The sequence below is a fragment of the Harmonia axyridis genome, chromosome 2, assembly GCF_914767665.1.
Source record: "Harmonia axyridis chromosome 2, icHarAxyr1.1, whole genome shotgun sequence".
In the NCBI taxonomy this organism is placed as follows: domain Eukaryota; kingdom Metazoa; phylum Arthropoda; class Insecta; order Coleoptera; family Coccinellidae; genus Harmonia; species Harmonia axyridis.
The window spans coordinates 9,939,737-9,962,798 of NC_059502.1; the positions used below are offsets into that span (position 1 = coordinate 9,939,737).

Sequence of the window (23,062 nt, forward strand, 5' to 3'; positions counted from 1 at the left end):
AAATCAGTATAGTGTACAGTCAATTCAAACTTAAATAAAACGAGAAAATTTCAAATCACAGCAGGATTTTTTTTATTATAGAAACAATTCTAATCAGAAGTTGTTTTCATTTAAATACTTATAAATTACTTTAAAATTGGTTTTTTTATGCTAATCATCTTCTGCGAAATCTCCAACTTTAATTTCTAATTGTGGTAAGTATTCTTGAAGTAACAGTACTGTCATTTCATACTGTGTAGATCTGAGAATATCATCTAAGTATAAAATCTTCAGTTTTTCCATTTTCCAGAGAGCAACTAATCCTCTCTCTGTAATGTTAGGGCAATTTCGTAAGTCTAAGTAAACAAGTGATTTATAATGTGCACCGCAGATAGTATCTATACACCAATCATCTAAATTTTCGCAATCATTTAAACTTAGCCATTTCAAAAACTTGAGCTCTTGAAAATTTTGCAAGGCTTCATAATAAATGTCTGTATTTGTACAATCAATTGCTTCTATATATTTATTTCTAACATAATATTCTGGTAGATTATAGTTTTTATTCTCATCGGCTTTAATCCATACATCATCTCCGTGGAATTTGATAGCACCTCCTCTATATACAATAAAATGGGCAGCTGCTAATTCATTCCCCAAAATTTTATTTCGGTCTTGCAAATATGACTGCTCAAATTTCTTTTTCGCTATATTTATTTTTTTCCACCACTTTCTAATTCCTTCGAAAGAATAATCAAATGGTGTTTGAAGACTTTTGACAACTTCAACATTATTGGTATCTTGGTAGAAAACCCTGAGTGATTTGAAATATTGTTTGTTTTCTTCATGAGGATATTCACGCCATTTCAAATCTTCTTTAGTTACTTTGCTGACATCATAGTCATCCGGTACCTTCATTTGAGAAGCAATTTCTTTATTTGCTACATCTTTGGAAAAGGCCACTTTGAAATTTCGCCATATATTACATTCGTTGTAAATAAACCACCGAAATAAATCAGTTTTCGAATAAAAATTCATAATACTATTTATATATATAGCTCCCTTGCTAAATTTAATAATCAGGAAATCAGGTATTTTATTAATTCATAATAATAATGTTCATCAAAATTAACCCCTCAAAATATGTATTGAACATAGAAAAGAAATAAGATATGTTGAGTGAGTGATTGACATACTCTCTACTGTCAAAATTTGTTATCTACCAGAGCCAAATGTCTCTTTTTTGTTCAAGCTCTTAGTTCTAGTTCTATTAGTTCAAGATATAAAAAAATTAACCTCAATTTCCAAATTAGACTTCAAATTTGCATTTGTCTATTTATTGAACGAAGCAAGTATACAAAATGTCAAAGTTTAAAAAAACTGGTGCTAAGACAAATGATAATTTGAATATTTCAAAAGATGATTTCGAATCTCCAGTTGTGTTCAAGAAATTCAAACCATCTAATAAAATCATCAATACCAAACGAGCCAATAATAAAAAAACGAAAAAACAATTAACGTTACATCAAGTTTACCAAGATAATTTCAAATATTCTGATGTCGATTCGGAACAATTACAACTTGCGTTAGCATTGTCCAGGTCAATGAGTGAAATACATAATGAATGCAGTGAAAAAGAGGAGTTTCCTTTAGCTTCTCAAAATGATGGAAAGAAAAAGACACTATTAGAATTTGGTTTCAGAACAAATAAACCCAAAATAAATGTGGAAAATAAAATATTAAGGAAAGAAGTGAGTAGGAAAATTTTTTGTATAATCAAATACTATCAATTAAAAAATATGTTTTTCAGCCTTTAAAAACTAATAAAAAATCAAAATTTCGGTTTATAACTCCTATTCTTATGATGAGAACAGAAGAAGACCGGAAATCTTTAGTACAATTGAAATTATCAGCATTGATTGCACAAAATCCAGTAGATTCTTGTTATATTCCAAAAGGCCCTCCAGAGATTTCGAGTGAAGAACTTGAAAAAATAAGGTGTATACAATGTTCAATTTTTTTTTTTGATCAGAAAAATACGTCATCCGATAAAGATCTTTTTCTAGTACCACATTTAAATATTGAAGGATCGAGAGCTAAAACTGGTTCATTATTGAAGGATTGGAAGAAAATTCCCTTACGAGATCATACTCCAGAACGTTCAAAAATTAAAAAATTACATTCAGTTGAAATCTCTGAAATTAAGACTTTTGAGAATAACGAATCAAGAGTTATTTTGCATTCAAACATAATGAAGCTGCCAAAACCAGAAGGAAAGGATGAACTTCAGAATTCTTTCATTAATTCTCAGTTGTCAGTAGAGTACTATGAGAGTCCTGTTTCACCTGATTTATTTGATAGTTATTGCAGTTCATCAGAAAATAAGGCATTGTCACCTTCAGAAAAATCCTTAAGAAACACAAAAAAAGATATTGAAAATATATCCACTCAAACAAAAACAGTATATGAAAATAAGATGGAAAGTGTAATAGAGGAAAATTTCCTATCAGATTTCAATAGTTTTACAAATGAAGGTTGTAAAGTGCATTTGGAAAAAACTATTGAACAAGAAAGCAAGAGTTCTTATTACAATAATGTAGAATTGTCAAAAAATGAATATGAGGAAAAAAAATTTGATAATGGTATTGATTTGAAATTAAAAAAAAGACCTGAAATTTGTTTATCTGTTTCAAGCATGAGTAAAAATAAAATACAAAATTTAGAACCTCAATCAAAGGATAGAGGAGAATTATATGAAAATAATGATTCTTTTAATGTGCATACTGTTGTTGTTAGTTCAGATGAAGAATTTTCTGTTCTAGAAAATTCATTAGTCAAAGCAGAAAGATCATTAAAAGTTGTAAAGAATTTTAATGAAGATTTAGATCCACTTGAAAAATATGATCCTGATATTACTAAAGATTCTAAAATGTCGAATAGAATATTGCAAAATGATCTATATTGCCTAGATGACAAAGAAGACATAGACTGTCCATTGAATATTTCTGATATTGTGAATAATGCAAAGAAAAAATATTCAAATGAAATAGTTTTTAGTTCTGATGAAGAAAGAATCGAATGTTTGTCGGATAGTTTGAAAAAACTAAGAAAAAAATATATTAATTCTTCATTTGATACTTCGCTGAAAATATATAACAATTATCAATCTGATGCCTTAAAAGAACGCAATTTATTTGAAAGAGACACATCAAATTATTCTCATCATTTCGATTCAAACAAAGACATTGAAGAAAAGGAAATCAACCAAAGAAGTTTGCATTGCTTTCCAAACCTTGTGAATAAATGTGATAATTTAGCTGATATTATTTCTAGTTCAGATGAAGAAAATTTCAATAGAATAATAGATGAGAAATTTATTAATAATAAGTTTTTGGAAGTAAAAAATGATCTTCAAAGTATCAATAGAGAAAAAGTATCATTTGAAGTCACTGAAAAAGTTGGGGAGCAATCTGAAGGAGACAAGGAAAAAACCCTCAATGCTAATACTGAGGACTTCGAAATGCCTGAAAGAATATTGTCACCTGATAGTGATAATAATATCGAATCAGACTATATACATTTTATGGATGATAAAGAAATGGAGTGTCCTTTTAATATTTCTAAAATTGTCAACAATGTGAAGAAAAAATATTTGGATGAAATTATTTCCTCCTCCAGTAAAAAAACAAAAATTGAACATTCATCTGATAGTCTCAAACTGAAAAAATTTAGTGAAAAATATAATAATATGAGTAATTGTTCCTTTGATGTTTCACTTGAAAAATTCAACAATGCTCAGTTCAGTTCTTCTGGAGAACACAATTTATCTGAAAAACCATCATCAGATTCATCTAGTCATCTCAAATTAATAGAATTTGATAAAGAAAAGGAATTTAGTGATGGAAGTTCAGTTTGTTCCCCAAATTATTTTAATGAAGGTAGTAAATTTGTAGATAGTATCATCTTGAGTTCAGATGGTGATAATTCCAATACTGAAATTGATGGAGAATTTATAGCGTCAGATATCAAATCCTTGGACATTTTATGCAACTCCCAAATGGACTATTCTTCTGAGAAGTCCAATATAATGAAATCTGAATTATCACCAAATCTTAACCAATCAGATATATTGAGCTCAAGGAAATATAGCTCTCTTGATACTAAAAAACCTGAAGAATTGTCAGATAACTTCAGTGAATCTTTACTAGATCATTTTTTTGAAGGAAATTTTCACAATAGTAAAAATAACAGTTCAGGATCTGAAGAAATATATAACTCTGTTGAATCTCATATTCAAACAGGAGAATGTTGGAATTTCAAGTCAGCTAAGGTCAATAACGAGCATGAAGACTCAGATGTGAAATCTAAAACACCACTGCGAAAATACACAAGTTTTATTGAAAACTCCACACCATCAAAAATGACTAATTTCTCAAAACATAAAAGTGAGTCAAATATAACTCCGAATAGAAAATTTGTTATAAAGACAACAGATATTACCCCAATGGCAGATTACAATGCCTTCAGTACACCCGAAATAGTTCAAGAATTAGGGAAATTTGGTTTGAAACCATTGAAAAGAAAAAGAGGGATAAATCTACTAGAACATATTTATGAAACTACTCATCCAAAAGTGAAAGCCCATCAAACTGATGTGAAAACTTTGCCTTTAGTAAAGAGAAGGAGAAGTGATGAAAGTCAGAAGATAAAAAACCTTGATAGGGAGAATCTCAAGTCAGAAGTATTGAACAGATGGTCTGGGTCAATTTCTGAAAGGTGAGCAATCAAAGTATTTTATTCTTGTGTTTTCTAATAGATACGACGTAAATTTCATTTTGCTTTCAGTGAAGCAATATTTGAGAGACAGCGATCAACAAAATTACCAACATGTCAAGTACCTCTACAGATTGTTTGGCATAATTTTTTGAATGAAAATCCCAAAATTTTGGAAAATATTTTACTTTACGAGCCTTTGCAAATTGAAGTGATTCATAAAATGCTGAAGGAATTGGGTTACAAATTTCATTTACAGGTTGGTTGAATTTAAATTTTCACATTATATAATATTATTATTATATTATATTATTATCATAAGAAAACACCGGGAATTAATCATTCAAAGAGTGTGCTAAGAAGGATTGCCTGAATTTTCATTATTGCTGTTGCTAGCATCTTTCTCTATATTCACATGCAGTTTGAGAGTTGTCAAATCATTTGGTTTGTTTACACTGCTCCATTTTGTCAGTCCATCTCAAGTCTGTTTTGCTTTCTTTACAATGGAAAAAAATTATGAAGTAAGATTTCTTCAAATAACCAATGATAATGGAATTCTGAGTATCTAAGCTTAAAATATAAAGTCATTCAATGAATAAGATTAGAGCTGTAGAAACAAAACTCATGAAATTAACACCACAAACAAAACTTATAGAAGAACCATAGTATTCCCTGGATATGACTCTGGCTGACTTTAAAACCCAAATTTCCATTTTTCAGTTGACACCGGTGTTACATCCTGGAAATTAAGTTATAATTTGAATGACAATTCTACAAATTATTTGAAAAAGGGCTTACTTTGAAAGCAATAAAATAAATTTGGATTGATAATAAATATTTTGTGTTTGATTGATAAATTTCTGGTATATAGTAGTAGGCATTGTAACCTAAAATGGGTGAATATATCTATAGTGTTCGAAGAACATCATCTTATAGTCATCTTGTCTTTTTTAGAATAATAATTTAATTTTTTTGCAAATGAAAACAAAAATTTCAATTATTATTTTTTCCACAGGATTTGATAACATTTATGGATCAGAAATGCATAACTATTCGAGTGGCCCAAACTCAACATATTAAAGTGAAATGATTTTTTCTTTCCATAAATTTCAATTTATGGTTGTACATTCTATACATATAATACATATATTTTATTTATATTTTGTATTTCAAAAATGTATCTTTTAGGGAATAAAAATCTGTTATTATATGTTTATTAATTGTTGTTATCATTTTTAGTAGAAAAAATAAATAACCATGAAAATAACTCATAAGGAAAACATTTCTTGTAATTAATATATTTTTTAAGTGAGTTGGAATAAACTGATAAATTGTTGCTTTGTTTAGTTGAAGTGACGGTATTTATTTATTTATTCATAAACCAGCAAACACAAATTGAAATGAAGGAAAAGAATAAATAGAAACAAATGAATATTTCAAAATCCTTTGAAAAACAAGAAAACAGTTACCTCAAAGACTATTTTAACTGGATTTGCCTTTACAAATAAAGCATGATAGTATATATATGAAATTGTATAGTGTTACGACAAATGAAAGAATGGCTAATGTAACAATAAAAATCGACAACTTTATATTAAAAAAAAAAATTTAAGGAATATTCAAAATACACTATTATTTAATTTGTTCATTTGAATGTTTAAAATTTTGTTTTGATTTATGTGTTTAGATATCGGGTTTGAAGGCACTGACCCCTAACTGTTTTTTATAACTGATACGAAAAAAAACTAATTGAAGACATTACAATAATGACTAGCAATTACTTAACAAATTTGAGGTAAAAATCTAGAACGAAGCTCTTCTTTTTCTTTGTTTGCGTACTACATCTCTGATTTTGTCCCAGCAACGCATACAGTAGTATAACATGCATGTCGATTTACCATACTCTTTCAGAAATGTTAGCTTGCCTTCCACAGAAACGCCACAACAATCTTTTTCATCATCGAATTTGTAATGAAAGGTTTCTTGCATACACAACACTTAGCATAGGTATCCCTACGTACAAGATTGATAAAATATCCGCACCCCCAACAATGTCTACGTATTTCCATTTTGAAAGGAAGAAAATAAACACAAAGAAGCAGATGTTTGAAAGCACTTGTTTTTTCTTGCAGAATGAAAACTAGCCTTGAGGATAGCGGCCATTATTAGCATATACCTATACTTAAAAAAAAAAGGATTCAGAAGAATTTTTATTATGGTTTTTAGTTTTTATTCCACAACATAATATGAAAAAAAAAATCGCCTAATAAATATTATTACTGCTGGGTTTGAATCCAGATTATTTTAAATTCGAATGAAATTTTCAAAAATTGCCAAATTACTGCGAAGTCAAGTATTTTAGAAATATATTGTGACTAGTCCGCATTCGCGGTCACTTAAGAAAATAATAAATGAAAATATACGATAATTATCAGAACATGATGATAACATAATCTCTAAAATAATAAGATGTTATAACAAACAGAAATTAGGCCAAATGATATAACTCTAATGGATATTACAAAAAAAAATTATTATTTTATTTTTTCATATAAATGTTAACAATAATGAATTCAGTTTTCAATACACTAATCACTGTAGTAATTACAATTTGTGACGAACTTAAGTAAGAAATCTAAATTGTACTTCCTCTGGATTTCAATAATTTCCTTCAAACTGGCACTAAATATCTGGTCTATCCATTGTTGGGTGTCTACGTAAACCACTGTTTATTCGAGCTTCATTTGCCATACGTATAAACTGTGATGTTTGTTTCAGTTTCTCCTTGCAGTCAACGCAATAGAAGAACAAGTTTGGAATGCCATCATTTAAAATTTCCTTTTCCTCCATAGACATGCCACAACAATTTCCTGCCTTTGTAGTGCTGAAATGTATAACGTCCTTGCATTCGCAGCAAATGACATAGGTATCGTAATGATCAAGATCAATTGATATACTACAAATTTTACACCTACGTGTATCCATTTTGGCAGGTTTTAAAATGAGAGTATCACTCGATGCATATGTTTGAACATATATATGTTTTTTGTTTCCAGTATAAAAACGACATAAAAGCGAGTTTTGTGAACAGCCAATTGAGAATATACAGGATGGCCATTTGAAAACGAAACAGACGAGATTACAGACGAAATAAAGTTTTTCGATAGAAATGCTCGGACAGGTCGATTTCTGTTTCGAGGGGGACAACTTAAGATGTAGGTTACGGACGCATAGCGCTTCAACCCTTGCTGCTACAACCCCCACCCCCAATTTTTGAATAGGGAAGATGGGGTGAGTGATACCTCAATTTAAAGGTATTTTTATACTGATTTCAGCACAGTAATTGTTTTTTCATTTTATGCATTAGTTCTCGAAATATTCATGCGTTAGTTAGTTAGGAAGGAAGCCACAGTCATGGTTGTTTTGAAGCTCAAAATGTCGATTTTTCACAAAACACTACAAGTGCCATGAAAACAACACTTCATTTTTAAATACTTAGTTAAGAATATTTCGAGAACTAATGCATAAAATGAAAAAACAATTACTGTGCTGAAATCAGTATAAAAATACCTTTCAAATGAGGTATCACTCACCCCATCTTCCCTATTCAAAATTTGGGGGTGAGGGTTGTAGTAGCAAGGGTTGAAGCGCTATGCGTCCGTAACCTACATCTTAAGTTGTCCCCCTCGAAACAGAAATCGACCTGTCCGAGCATTTCTATCGAAAAACTTTATTTCGTCTGTAATCTCGTCTGTTTCGTTTTCAAATGGCCACCCTGTATGTTGGAGATTTTCGTGATTTCCAAATATATTCTAGTTGTTTTGAAACGCCGAAATACCTAATTTAAAATTTAATCATAATATTCACTCCGGAAAACTGGTTTCATAGACTAGAAAAACACTGCAATTTTTCATTATGATTTATTTTCCATAACAAACTACGTATCTCAACTTGTTAACAAATTTTATACTATTATTTATTTACTATTCCAACGCGTAATATCTCACCACGTAACGAAAAAAATATTAATTGGTCTATGTAATTTTTTTAATTGAATTTTCATCATCCGGCTATTTTCGGAAACGGGATCTTACAAAATACGAATGAAAACTTCAAGAAATCATATCTCCGAAACTTTTAAGCTATTGGACTTTCCGGTACCATCGTAGGCATTTTCAATTTCAAGATTGTTGTTTATTTTCTGAGAAATAATTTTTCTTTTAAATCTGTTTCCTTGATATTTTTTTTGTCCTTAAAATTCATGGATCGTGTTCTCGAGCTAGGAAGAAATTTTACCAAATTTCCGAGAGAATATTTGAGCGCTCGTCATTCATGCGATATTAGGTTTTTTCCGATATTCTGCTTGAAAATTCTATGGCTTCGATAACGTATTAACACGAAATTTTGCACCGAATTTGAAATTGTTAATCTATACAAATATACCCACAAAATCTCATCTTGATCGAATCTGTTTTGACCATAGAAATGTTTTGACTGAAATTTTGCGTATATCTTTTCCAATATTCTTCTTCAATTTTCTATGACTCCTGATGAACTACATCGTCAAATCTATTTTTCTACATTCAGGCAAAAAGCAAAACTTTATTGAACTCTATTTAAAGGGAAAAAAAGTTCTTTATTGCACTAGTGCAATAAAGTTTTTATTGCACTCATATCTGTCAAATATTTCAGCCTGAAGGAAATAACGATGTACAGTAACCAAGTACTTGTACGTTTACAGCAGTTACAAATCAAGAAGTGGATTTAAAAAGTACTTCACTACGAAATATTCATATTGAAAATTGCACCAATTGTTCATCCACTTTCAACATTGAGGGTAAAAATAAAGTTTGAGTTAAATTGTTCGCAACGTATTAGTTCCTGCTTCAATGCAAATCGATATTAATAATAAAGTATTCAAGTTGCGCTTTTCATTTTCCTACACCTAGTGCCGCACCTCAATAAATCATTTTTTGCTTTTTGCATGAACGTAGAAAAAATGTTGTATGCAACTCGTGCAAAAATTGTTTATTGCACTCGACGTGAAATTGTCCGACGAGGCCTTTAGGCCGAGTTGGACAACACGTCGAGTGCAATAAACAATTTTTGCACGAGTTGCATACAACATACAACTTTTTGCACTTGTTGCATAAATAACTATTATCTTGAATCATATCACATAATATTCAAGTTGATCGGTTTACGAGAACTGATAACTGAACGAACTTTTCTGGTTACCATATTATATGAAAGAATTATTATTGTTATCCTATAACAATTAAGATGATCCCTGCATAATAAATTCTAAGTATTGTATGATGGGGTTTTGATTTATAAAATTATTATAATGAAACAATTATATTTTCACATTGAATCGTTTTAAATAAGATATTTAAAGAAAAATATAAATATAACTCCGATTAAATTCTACACAAACACAACAATGATAAAATAGAATATTTTAGTACAACTCTTATATAGAAATAAACAGATACAAAAAATATGCAAAATGTTTTCGAATGTTTTACTCTTCCCTATCTTCATCGCCCAATATTGGAAATTCATGAGGGCTAGTGCATCTCAGTTCAATTGATTCTTCAAGAACTTTAGAATCTTCCATCATTCTTCTACAATAGTCGCAAATAAAGTTTAATATTCTGTTTTCATTTTCTAGGATTCGTTTATCCGCCGGTTTCAGTAGAGAACAGTTGTTTTTCGCGTTCTCACTGTAATGGAAGTAGCCCAAGCAGCAATCACAGCTTACTGTATTTGATGAAGAAATATCAACTTCCTTACTACAATATTCACAACATTTTTTATCGTTGTCCATTTTGATGCTTAGTTGAGAGGTTGAGACTGAACTTTTAATTAATGAATTCAGATTTCGTTTGTATCTATATAGGTACAACAGATTGTGGACATGTGAAAATTATTCTGAACTACGAAAATAAGTGAAGGATCAATTAAAAACTTTTTACTAGGGATATTTCGTCAAGAATATTTGGAATTCTATGTTTCAAGTATTGTATTCTATGATTGACTGTGCCCTTGTTATAAACTCTGTTATCTGTGGTTATTAGTAACAACTGTTAATTGCCTACTACGGATATTATTAATTTGTAAATGTCTATTTGAATTAATATATTGGTGATAGTGCGGTGAAAATTTTCTAGACTTTCGTAATTCACGAAAAGTGTAACTTTGTTATAGCGAACAATTTTCATATGATTTATTTTCTTAGGTAACCCATCCAAGTAGTATAGTTCGTAAGGTGAGTAGAAAATGGCGTCTTCTCACAGATGGTAAATTATTACTTTCAATTGACATATCTGATTGAAGTTTCATTTGAGATTTCTAGTTTCGTTAAATATTTTGGAACAATTAGTGGATAAGACTTTTTTTTAACTCGACTATTAAACTTTTGGTATGAAATAGATATTGAAACGAGAAGGCAATCAAATTATTTCTTATTTGTCAAGGTTTTGAAGAATGACTTGATTGCCTAATTCATCACTTTTTGATGTAGGTTGAAGAAATTTGATAAATTATCTAAGCTTAGCGTTTTCCAGGATGGCTGAAGGTGCTCCAATGATGGCTGAAACTTCCAACTCAGAAACCAACTCTGCTCAAGCTAATCTTCTTCAGCAAGCTCAACAAAACTGGATGTATTATCAGCATTATAACAATATTGCATCACAGCAATATGCTGATTACTACCAGTATTGGTCTCACATGGGTGGAAATCCATATGTTTATCCACAATTGATGAACATGAAAAAAGACGAAATTCCTGTAAATCCACCTTTGCCTAAAGGACCCCCACCCCCTGTGTCTCAACCTCTTTCTGTGCGGCCACCTTTATTAAGTTCACCCAAACAATTTGGTAACATACGATTCAATATTAACGGCAAACGTCCATTAGCACCTAGTACTTTCCAACAAAATACATCGTTAAATAGCGGCGCGGCAAAAAAAAAACGTAAACGTAATAGGAACAACCAGCAGCAGCAGCAACAGCAACTTCAACAGTATAATTTCAATAACCCTAATAGTAATCTACCCCCATTGCCACCTCCAGAATCGAATGTCCCCAAGCCGGAACCTCCACCAGAATTGCCCCCCGATCCCCCAGCACCTCCAGCGACAGAAACAGATGATAAACCCCAAACAGTTATAAAAAACAATATGGTAAATGAAGTAAGTAATAATCCAACTGCAGAATGGTCTGATAGTTTGAAAAAATATGTTAGTGATAGTTACGCAAAATGTAAGACTGTAATTGACAAAAACCAAGTAGAAATAATTTTGAAAGGAAAGATTACTCAGGCCATTAACTCAGGACAAATGAATAAAGATTGGAGTAAAGAACCACTTCCAAGTATACACAGTGAACGTATGACCCTTGTACCAAAACCTAGTCCACAAAAAAAATTGCCATCAACTGTGGGAGCAAGATTGGGCACTAGAGCTTCCACCTTGAGAAAAAAGAGCAGATCAAGTTCCAGATCACGATCTAGATCTAAATCTCCTTTCACTAGGAAATCAAGATCTAGAAGTCCTAAATGGCGTAGATCATCAAGGTATGTTTAAATATATATTTTTACATTTTTTGAACTACTACCAAGTAGTTTTAATTACTTATTAATATCTTATTTATTTTTTACAGTAGTTCCAGTTTAGAAGACCAGAAAAGAACCAAGTCACCTACTACGAATCGAGGTAAATTAGCTGATAGATTAGGTCCTTCAAAAAAAATGACTGCCAAACAACTGAAAAAGGCCAAAGCAAAAGAGAAAAAAGCTCAATTTTTAACAAATTTCAATTCTGGTTTGGAAGAGAATAAAGAAATTTTGAAGCAAAGAGCTGAACGTTTCAGTAACTCGAGCAATGAGAAAATACATTTGCATAACCTTCCGCCAGTAACAAAACAACAAGTAATGGTCATTGACAAGTTTTCTGATGATACCAGTGCAGACTTCGACTGGGAGCAAATTCACGTTGTGGGTACTTGTCAAGATTTGGAAAAATCTTTTCTGCGTCTTACTAAGGCCCCAGAAGCTTGTGAAGTGCGACCTGTTCAAGTACTCAGATTATCTTTGCAAAATGTAAAGGAAAAATGGATGAAAAAGCAAGATTATTATTATACCTGTGATCAGCTCAAGTCAATCAGACAGGATTTAACGGTAAGTTGATTAATCCAATGATAAATACTCATTATCTTATTAATTTTTAATTATTTCAGGTACAAGGTGTCAGAAGTGAATTCACTGTTGAAGTTTATGAAACACATGCTCGAATTGCTCTAGAAAAAGGGGATCATGAAGAATTTAATCAATGTCAAACGCAGCTAAAGATGCTGTATGCAGATTTAGGGGGGGCAAATAGAAATGAATTTACTGCTTATAGGATACTCTATTACATATTCACGAAGAATAATATGGGTAAATATACTCAACCTTATACTTTCTAAATACTTATTTTCATTATAAGGGTTGTCAGAGTCTTGAACATATTTCAACAGTTGACTCTTGCATAGGCTATTTAGTAATAAAAAAAATTATTTACCGATTCCAACTAACAAGCTTACGGATTATGTGACGTCACTAAATCAATTGAAAATGCAGTCATCAATATTGTTTGAGTTTTCCACATATGCTTTTCATAAAAAATCATTCAACAAATGAAATATCTCAAAACTAATTAAATTAGGTTAGAAACTTCATTTTTCTTGATGAAAATCATGTGATGAGGAACAAAGTACATTGAACGAACTTACAATGACTTCAATGTTCAGTATTTTGCTGTGAATTTCAACGTTTCCTACGATCTACCAGTTTTTGAAGAGTTTGAACCGATTATTTTTCTCTATAGAAAAATCGTTGAAAACATTGGATATTTAAAATAACATTGCATTCTAACCCTGCTATAGTAAGAATGTAATGAACCTTTACAATTAATGCTACATAGAAATGATCTTCAATAAAGAAACCACAATAACTAAAAAAAAGTGATGAAACCAAAAGATATCACTAAGTTTTCTTTACCTTTGGTAGCCTTAGATGCAAAATATAATAGAGGTTGACTAAGAAGTAGGAATGATTAATGAAATGGTCTCATCTAAATTCTTTTGAAATAACTGTATGATTGCGACTTTTTAACAAAGCAGATTTTTATAGAACTTCCATTTTATATCAACTGTTGGAAATTGTGGAAAAACTTTCTATATATAATTAGGACAAATCTCTTAACTCTTTTTTTTTTTTTTTTTTCAATTTCAATATGAAATTTCTTTTCCAGATTTGATGACAATCCTAAAAACACTCTCGTTAGAGGAGAAAAAGGATGAATGTATAAGCTTTGCTTTGAAATTGAGGTCGGCTTGGGGACTTGGTAATTTCCATAGGTTTTTTAAACTGTACTCTGTGGCACCTCTTATGTCAGGCTTTCTTGTAGATTGGTTTATAGAACGCGAACGTAAAGACTATTTAAAAAGTATAATCAAAAGGTAAGTTTAGAGTTTTTTTATTTGAATTTGCAGGTTTGTATTTGATGCATTTCATCCAAAATGGAAGTCTTTTTTTGTTTGTTCTGTTTTTTACTCAATTGATTCTAATCAGAGTATTGGTAAGTATTGTGTAAAACAAGGAAAATTATAGAAACCTATAATTAGGATTATACACTCTCCATTTATTATTTTCAACCTTATCCACCAAGTTCAAATTTATTTTTTCCTTTTACATGATTTCATAAACGTGTTATAAGAATTTAATCATTTGAACTTTCTAAAATTCTAGAGTTTTACCGGGTTTTAATAGTTTCATAGTTAGGGACTGTTTTATGAAATTTACATTGCACAAAAAATTAACAGTAGTAGGATTATAATATTATAGTTTATACTTGTTGAATTTTTTTACTCCGCTCTTATGAATCTTTGTGAGGCTCTCCAAAAGCTTCATAGCTTGTGTGTCCTTTCAAACTTATTGCTTATCATTACTATCAAACTTTAGAAGTCATTTAGTGATGTTTTCTCAAAAATGATATGATTTCGTAATCTATTAAACTTTACTAGTTATTTTTTGATCTGTCAGAGGAAACTGATAGTTTGGATATTTTAAGTTATTGCACCATTGTCTAAAAGTGTTAAGCTTGACTTCGCGTCTACTTCGAAGACATGAAAATATAAATATGTTTTCGACTTTGACAAGGATACAATAAATACACATGAAGGGGTTGTTTCATGATAATGCAAAATTTACTGCAGTATTAATTTTACTGCAATGAGAGTACGGCATTTTTTAATCTTCGCTATTATAATGGGGACCCTTAATTACTTTGAAACGGTAAGGTTTTCATTGAAGCTTTGATTAGATGTATCTAAATACTTTAGTTCCTTATACGGTCTGTAATAAATAAAATTTAATTATTTCTTTCAAGATATGTTATTAACTCGCAAGATATTATTATTATATTTAGATGGTATAGATAGACTTGTGTATGGCCAGAATCTTATAATCCTCCTAAGAGATAGGTTCTTTCATACTCATGAATTTTTTTTTGTACTTCAGAATTACTGAAAATGTGAAGATAAAGTTTGGCTCACTTTGTGCTAGATCAATATTTCCAATAATAAAGTTTTTTATCTTTTGGGAAGAAAATTCACAGTTGGTTTTGAAATATTGTAGCATCCAATAGAGAATTATTGCAACATATAAAAAAAATAACTTTTATTAAAGGATCCTCTAACGCGATATTAAAAAGGGGACTATTGCACAGCCTTGTTAGCAAAAGGGAAAGTCAGTAAAGTAACAGATCTTTAGATTATTTTTTGTCACACAGGTTTGTGATCTTTCAGTCAATAATCAAATAATTTATCAGGTAAAATTGAAATATTGAAGATGAAAGAACAAATATAGTTAGCAATATTAGCTGGGGTCAGTGATGGGGATAACAATAATACATTTGGTGTAAAAGATATATCAAAACCAATTGAGCCCTTTTTTTATTTTGATCATACAATAGACAAGCAATTTTATTTGAATAATTTTAACAAAATTTGATTACACTACCGCATTGATCCTTTTAGATCACAAGAACGCAATTCCTGGGGGTTCAATACAAATGATAAAATATAAGTTTCTCAAAAGCTTGACTTCATTATTTTGTTCAACTATACAGAAACAAATAATTGTTGGTTTTGATTGCTGTTTGATGTTGACAGCAAATATTTGAAATCCATCTAAATTGAAAAATATTTCCTGAAAAATTCATGATTTACAACAAAGAACTTAAAACATATGTTGTTAAAGAATAATAACAGTTAGATTATCATGAATTTGTAGATTTAATTAATTGATTACTTGTAGCATTCATTAATATCGACAATTCCTTCATAAAAATGTAATCGGGTGTTGCAAACCTTTCGTAATAAATTAGGTTGATTAGAAAATCTTTCCTAAATAGTCGGCTTGTCTTCACATTTTCAACTATGCAACATATCCATACTAATAATTTTTTATGTTTAGCTACCGTCAAAGCATCCCACTAACTTTCCTGTTAGAAGAGTTGGCGTTCAATACCCGGGAAGACTGTTTGCAATTTCTTCTGCCTTTTGGTTTGACATTCACCGATGATACGCAAAATTTTATCGATTGTAAAATCAGTATGTCTGCGTTGCCAAATATATAAGAGCAGAATAGATCTTTGCGAGGAGAGTGAGTTATCGATGGAAGAAGATGGATTGTGCTGTGTTTTGAGTTTCTGAGTTGGAATTAGTAAACAGGACACTTCAGATGAATGAATAACTACGAATTTAGTTGTTGGATCGATTGGGACGCGTACCATTTTCTCGTTTAATTCCTTTTTGAATCTCTGTTAGAGATGTTGATCTTCCTTGAATGAATATTCGTCTTCCGATCGTTATTTTCTATGAATTTTGAGTGGGTAAAATCTAAAGACCCTTTTACAACTTCTGCAGGTACACGTTGTACCTTAATTCCCAGTAAGGACAGTGTTGAAAGTCGTCTATATTATTCGATATGCATATATGACTTTTCGACATTGCTGTTTTATTATTTGTATATTTTGTATATAATATTTAAGTATGAATTCAAAAGATATTAAATTATACATAAATAGATAAATTAAGTACAAAAATTGTTTCAATTATCCTGAATGAAAAATATACATAGCAGACAATCAATACTAAAATAAAATATGTCATGAAAATAGCCGCCAAGTAGGAACTGAAAATCAAGTATAACTCCATAACATTTCAAAAATTATCGCATAGATAAAACAACAATTAGTTGAATCCAATAATAATTACTTTTTGGGTTTGGTCAAGGACAAACATTTTTGAACCCTACTGAAATTAACCTGAAGAAGCTACAGTGTTGGCGAAACAATTGTTAATATACAATATAATTTCGTTTAACAAATTAATTCTCCTTAGACACGACTTTTAAAATATTTGTACTAAATCCAATACTGTTTTACCTAAGACCTAACCCAAATAATATCAAAGTTATGAATTTTTCAAAAGTCCCTTCTGATGTTTAAAGTAATCATAGCTCATTTAAATTAATTATAAGATTATGAACAACAATATGAAATCAGTTTGGTTGCCTCTTCAATAGGTTATGATGAGTTGCAGACACAAGTTTTATAAAATTCAAAGGAAAAGATTCGATTCACTGATGACCAATGTGTGGTCAAACCATTTTGTCCGTCCGTAAACACGATTACTCTCTCACGAGTCTCGTACCTAATATAGCTTAAGGAACAAAGAATGAAGATTCCCCCATAATATCGCTACTTTCGTACGATGTTGATTACTGCGAAGTATTGCCAAACCACTCTGGAATCTGGATAAATTAAACTCATGCATGCCAAAACATATAGGAATAACTAAAGTCAATAATTCCTACGAGGCCGAGACTTCCTAATCTCGCATTATAAAAAGCGATAAAAAAATGTGTATGATTTGACGAAATGTATTTTTCTATGATTTCTATTATTGATGGTTTCGAAGTAATAATAACATTTTTTAAATAATAAATATCACTATTATCATTATAGATAACAATACTTCACTTTTTTTTCAATACTTCACATATTTTTTTCATTACTAGTGAAACATCTTTCAGAAACAAATGTTTTATTGTAGTAATTGATCAAATTATTGCTACAAATTTATTGTGAATAATAATTTTTTTGGATAACAGTGGAAAACCCCATAGACAAACTAATCTATTAGTTTATCTATGGAAAACCCTTTTATCCATTTTTGTTTTGAGCGATACTCTTTTTGATATTAAATGATCGCAGTCGTTGAAGTTCTATTTTTTCAACAAATGATGAAATACTGTCATTTCCTTAGTTCTGTTAAATCATCAAACGAAATCACCTTAAATTTCAAGTGGACCGAATGAAGTCAGTTCCAGAAATTTTCGTACGTTAGGTTTTCAGAACTGTCGATGACTGTCATTGTCAATTCTTTTATCGCCTCGCTTCTTCCACGGAACTAGCCATTTTTTGGTTAGTTTTAATGTTAGCTTTGTAGGTGGTATTCAACACAAATTTTTGAAATGGAAATGATATCTCCCAAAGCTGCCATCGGTATTGCTGCTGGAGTATGTGGTACATTGTTCTTAGGTTATTGTATTTATTTTGATCAAAAGAGGCATAGTGACCCTGATTTCAAGAAAAAGTTACGTGAACGTAAGTAGATCCAACACATTAACATTGAGGAAAAGAAATTGCACTCTTATTTTAGGAAGGCGTTTGAAGAAAGCTGTGTCAAGTGGAGGAAAACGCTCAAATACAGTGTTCCCTGATATGAAAGATCATGAGGCTGTTCAAAAATTCTTCTTACAAGAGATTCAATTAGGAGAAGAGTTGTTGGCTGCTGGTGATCTCGAAAATGGCGTAGATCATTTAGGTAATGCTGTCGCTGTTTGTGGACAGCCTAATGATCTTTTACAAGTTCTACAACAAACATTACAACCACAAGTGTTCCACCTATTAGTACAAAGGTTGCCTGCTGTGGCACCACGATTAATGAAAGCACAAACTAGTTCAATGCAGGAAGATGATGTGGAATGAAGCTGTTAATAATTGAAGTAGTATCATCTAATTATGAAAACCTTGTTGAAAATATTATTGATCTGTTCTTTATGAAACAAATTTGTAGTGAATTCATGTTTTTGGTTACTTTAGAAATATAAGTTCCTACGTTTTGATGATGTTCCGTTTTTGCAATTGATATTTCACCAGCAGATCAAACTATGTAGACATATATTTAATGAACATCACCAATGAAATAATTTCTGGAAGTTCACCTCTCTTTTTTTTTTGGTGAAACTTCTAAAATTTATGAGAACATTTTTTTTGAAATCTCATAGGTTTTCACCATTTTTTAAAGAAACTCTTTCTTGGTGTGATCATTTTGAAGGAATTGTTATTTTTATCTTAAAATTTGAAATATACCATCTTTGAGGAGGAAATGTTCTTTCATTCTAAAATTTCCTCTGGATAATCAAAATGAGAGTATTTTGAAATGTATTGGGACAATAAACAAAAAATTTGACATCCTTTATCTTCATCTACAGCTTAAACTGATCAGAAAGTTTTGCATCTTAAAATATGTAATTGCAATATTTATCTGAATTCTTTTTTTAATTACTAGAATAATAAAAATAACTAATTTTTGCATTAACAAAACTGGAGGAATTAAATTTTCCCTATATGTTTTGAACAGGAAGTTATAACAAAATAAAATGAGGTAATTTCCATACATATATTTGTGGAAATTACTGTTTTATTGACTCTCAAACTACTAGGAGCACCATTATCGCTCATAAAAAAATTACATTTCAGCTTGAATTAGGATATTGATTTATTCCTATGCATTCTTTCCCACTGACTTTAGCAACTTTGGTTAATTCAATTTTTGATAAACAGGTATGGGATTTTAATGACTAAACATTTATTGTTTAATTTTTATTTAATACTGAAAAAACATATAAAGGGATGTTACAGATTTGAAAATGATAATTCAATGAAACAGAGAGAACTAGGATTGAAAATGAAGCTTTATTAAATATCCAAATACTTATAAATATATCACACCTTGGTAGGTAGGTGCGTGAGTAGACAGTCGTAGCAAAAGAATTTAATCAAACTACTGACGATCGGTGGATCTCAGTTTTTCTTCCACTGCTTCTTGGCTAGCCTCTGATAATTCTGTGGCTTGAATACATTTTTGTACTCCTACTAAAGATTTCTTAAGGGCTTCAAATGAGCTGAAAATAAATACAACATTAAAGTAAGAATTTAATTGAAACAAAATTCAGAAATTTCCATAAATAAATTGTGTAGTTTCAAGTTTTTCCATATCAAAATTGAAGAGCTATAATATCTCATGAAAAAAGAAATTAAGTATGTAGTGTAAAAAGAACCTACCTAGAGTATAACATCTTCTTCTTGACTTTGGCAGTCTCAGGGCACCAGGAGATCAAAAATAGTTTTTGTTTTTTGGAAGATTCAGAGGTACCTTGGCATTGGTGCATATATTCAAAGTCGAAAAGACCATAGCGACATTCACCCTCCCCACCAGCTTGCAGATGTGTGAGGAAGTCTTCGTAGGAATCGTTCCTTGCACCAATTTTTTCCACATCAATTTGGGTGTCATTTTTGATGTGGAAGATTACATAGCGGTGCTTCTTATCTTTCTTTATTTCTTCATAGGTGATTTTACATGCGTCAGATACCGTTACTCCTGACGCCTGAAAAAAAAATACAGAGGGTTAACTTCAATGAGGAAAATTTAAGGATGACACCTATTTTCTGGGATAGATTAAACAGATACAAAATGAGTTACGAATATAGGAATAGGAGAAAATTAAAGTATGGCAAAAATTCAATAATATAATCCATACAATTTCATAACATTGTAATTTTTTTGAGGCTTGAAAGAAAGTAAGAAGTAATCACATCATAAACATTATTTTCCGAAAATTCATTACGAACCTATTTGTATTAAAAAAAAATTACCCTCTTAACTGATAATTTTTTTTAATACAATATCTAATATATATTTTCGTGGATACGCCAAATAAATACAAAAACATATCTTAATATTGAAAAATTAAAATATCGCAAAAATCCAATAGAATTTCGAAACGTTGACTTTTTATTGAGGCGTGAAAGGGAAAGTAATCATATCAAGAAGATTCTTTTCCGAAAATGCATTTTAGATATCATATGCCAAAGGAAAATTACAAGTTAGAGGAGAATTCGCTGAACTTTTCCGTAAATAGGCGAAATGAGATTCGGAGCCAAAATGATGAGAAAGATAATTGACATATCGATCAAAAAACCGGAAAAGCCGATTATTCTGATAAAATGAATTTCACTCTTTTAGATCTTTTTGGTACTATTGACAAAAAATTAGTTGATGTCTTGTCAAGCACTGCCAAATATAGTAGGCAAGAACACTTAATTCTATTTATAAACTCACAGGAGATCATTTTGTCTCTCCGAATTTATCTTGATAAATAAAGAATATTTAATTTTCTCAACCCCTGATAAAATGAACTATGGTTTTAGAACGGAACAAACTTTGGATATGACTGCAGTAACAAGATAAGATTGATATGAGTCATAAAATAGACAGGGAGAAATCTCGGAATTCAAAATTTTCATAAAAACTGTTGGAAATGATAAAAAACTGAAGAGGAACGGGAAAGAACATTAATTGAATGATGTATTACAAATATTAATTAATTTATCGATTCAATATAAAATAATTGAAGAGGGGGCCACTTCCTTCATGAAGGATTTCCCTTTTGAAGAAGTATTTCGGCAAATGAGTATGCATATCAATATGGCTGCCGGTTTAAGGTTTGTCATGTCAAAATTGAAGAAAAACTTAAATTTATGTTATAAATGTAATAACAATAAATTTCATAAACATGTACTCACCATGTTTAATTATTTCAAGAGTACTTAATCTAACGACTAATCACTGCAACAAACAGTTTGGCTGTTAGAACTTACAATAAAGTTACGCACCGGACAACCGAACAGCGACAAGAGCAGACGTCGACTCGTTTTCTATCAGAACTGATAATACGCATGCGTTTCGCGAAATGATTTAATGCAAAATACTTTTCTCCAATGAATAAAAAGTGTACAAATGATCTCGATTAATGAAATATAGCCCTTTACGGAATTCAAAAATAAATACAAGAATGAGTGTAAGAATGGAACTCTATCAAAATAAATTACAATGTTTGTTTTGACTCGGAAAATTCTTATTTGAAATTGAAAGCCCACAATTATTATTGTATCGAGAAATGAAAAGTTTCCTTCGGCTTTCAGTCGTTTATATAAGCAAGAGTTTGTCAATTACCAAAAAAAATATTGTAATTCCCTATAATCGTTTAATTGTTTTACGGTTTTTGCATTTTGAAAAGAAAACAGGATAATTATGAGTCACAAATTTCAGCCAATGCTGACGCTCCATTCCTCAAATGCCCATAAATGGTCAAACTGTGTTCATTTCAAAATGGTGGCAGAAACTAAGGTCCCGGCACGCCCCTTTATTGATTTTTGAAAAATGTTTGTTGCACGAAGTGAAATTTCTGCAATGTTCAGAACAAAAAGAACTAACACTTTAAAAGCTTTCATCATTTTATTTGATTGATCGATAGTTTATTTCAAATACAAGATGTAATACTCTAGAAATGATACCATATATGGTGTAATCATGATTCTTTATAATTTGATGACATGATGAACATTATTAACATCAAATTCTTTCAGTATGCCTTCCGTTAATCAACAGTAAGGAAGCCGGCAGTATTTATATTTACTATTTATTTTAATATTGCTATGCATTTTGACTCGGACGTTCAAACGGCTTTATTTATTTTTTGTCTCTACTCAAGTTGCATGAATCTTTGGATTAAGACCAACCCTTGCCGAAAGATAAAGCATTGAGGGTCGGGCACATCATAATATTATAAATCCTTTTCTCCTTAAAATTATCAAACCTTGTAGAATGAAATATTTATTTCTCTATTGAATTCATCATACATTTCTGCAACAAAATGAGAATTTGCTCATTGTAAAAATCCGAAAATGACAAGTCTCAGAGAATGTTTTTACACTATTGAGAATAAAAAGATTTTCGTCGTTCACTTTCAATATTTCAGTTGAATCCAGTAGAATTTGACAACTGTAAGTAAAATAAATTCTTCACAAATAATTATTAGATTACTAAAAGCTTCGTAGAATTCTTTTCACT

General features: G+C 30.5%; 5 protein-coding genes across 7 annotated transcripts; 3 read left to right on the forward strand and 2 right to left on the reverse strand.

Annotated features, from left to right (window-relative positions):
• Positions 1–48: 48 nt before the first annotated feature.
• LOC123674103 (distal membrane-arm assembly complex protein 2) lies at positions 49–1,134 on the reverse strand. Its single transcript, XM_045608973.1, has one exon. The coding sequence runs from the start codon at positions 1,015–1,017 to the stop codon at positions 151–153; it is 867 nt and encodes a 288-aa protein (XP_045464929.1). The 5' UTR covers positions 1,018–1,134; the 3' UTR covers positions 49–150.
• Positions 1,135–1,235: 101 nt separating this feature from the next.
• On the forward strand, positions 1,236–5,968 carry LOC123674096 (structure-specific endonuclease subunit SLX4). 2 transcript variants are annotated; one of them, XM_045608962.1, is made up of 4 exons: positions 1,236–1,730; positions 1,790–4,755; positions 4,825–5,011; positions 5,768–5,968. In XM_045608962.1, the coding sequence occupies exons 1-4, from the start codon at positions 1,341–1,343 to the stop codon at positions 5,840–5,842; spliced, it is 3,618 nt and encodes a 1,205-aa protein (XP_045464918.1). In that variant the 5' UTR covers positions 1,236–1,340; the 3' UTR covers positions 5,843–5,968. The 2 variants fall into 2 exon arrangements, with proteins under 2 accessions (XP_045464918.1, XP_045464919.1); XM_045608963.1 differs by lacking the exon at positions 1,236–1,730 and having other exon boundaries at positions 1,838–1,977; positions 2,046–4,755.
• A 4,811-nt stretch (positions 5,969–10,779) lies between these two features.
• LOC123674107 (leukocyte receptor cluster member 8 homolog) lies at positions 10,780–16,905 on the forward strand. Of its 2 annotated transcripts, none has more exons than XM_045608978.1 (6): positions 10,780–11,023; positions 11,322–12,332; positions 12,419–12,935; positions 12,995–13,193; positions 14,050–14,257; positions 16,275–16,905. In XM_045608978.1, the coding sequence occupies exons 2-6, from the start codon at positions 11,323–11,325 to the stop codon at positions 16,435–16,437; spliced, it is 2,097 nt and encodes a 698-aa protein (XP_045464934.1). In that variant the 5' UTR covers positions 10,780–11,023; position 11,322; the 3' UTR covers positions 16,438–16,905. The 2 variants fall into 2 exon arrangements, with proteins under 2 accessions (XP_045464934.1, XP_045464935.1); XM_045608979.1 differs by lacking the exon at positions 10,780–11,023 and adding an exon at positions 11,046–11,176.
• A 1,199-nt stretch (positions 16,906–18,104) lies between these two features.
• On the forward strand, positions 18,105–18,995 carry LOC123674108 (mitochondrial import receptor subunit TOM20 homolog). The gene is made up of 2 exons (XM_045608980.1): positions 18,105–18,471; positions 18,527–18,995. Exons 1-2 carry the CDS (start codon positions 18,339–18,341, stop codon positions 18,853–18,855), a joined length of 462 nt encoding a protein of 153 aa, XP_045464936.1. The 5' UTR covers positions 18,105–18,338; the 3' UTR covers positions 18,856–18,995.
• Positions 18,996–19,826: 831 nt separating this feature from the next.
• Positions 19,827–22,106, reverse strand: LOC123674111 (cofilin/actin-depolymerizing factor homolog). Its single transcript, XM_045608983.1, has 3 exons — positions 21,736–22,106; positions 20,215–20,537; positions 19,827–20,054 (listed from the first exon to the last, which is right to left on the reverse strand). The coding sequence occupies exons 1-3, from the start codon at positions 21,736–21,738 to the stop codon at positions 19,934–19,936; spliced, it is 447 nt and encodes a 148-aa protein (XP_045464939.1). The 5' UTR covers positions 21,739–22,106; the 3' UTR covers positions 19,827–19,933.
• Positions 22,107–23,062: the final 956 nt, after the last annotated feature.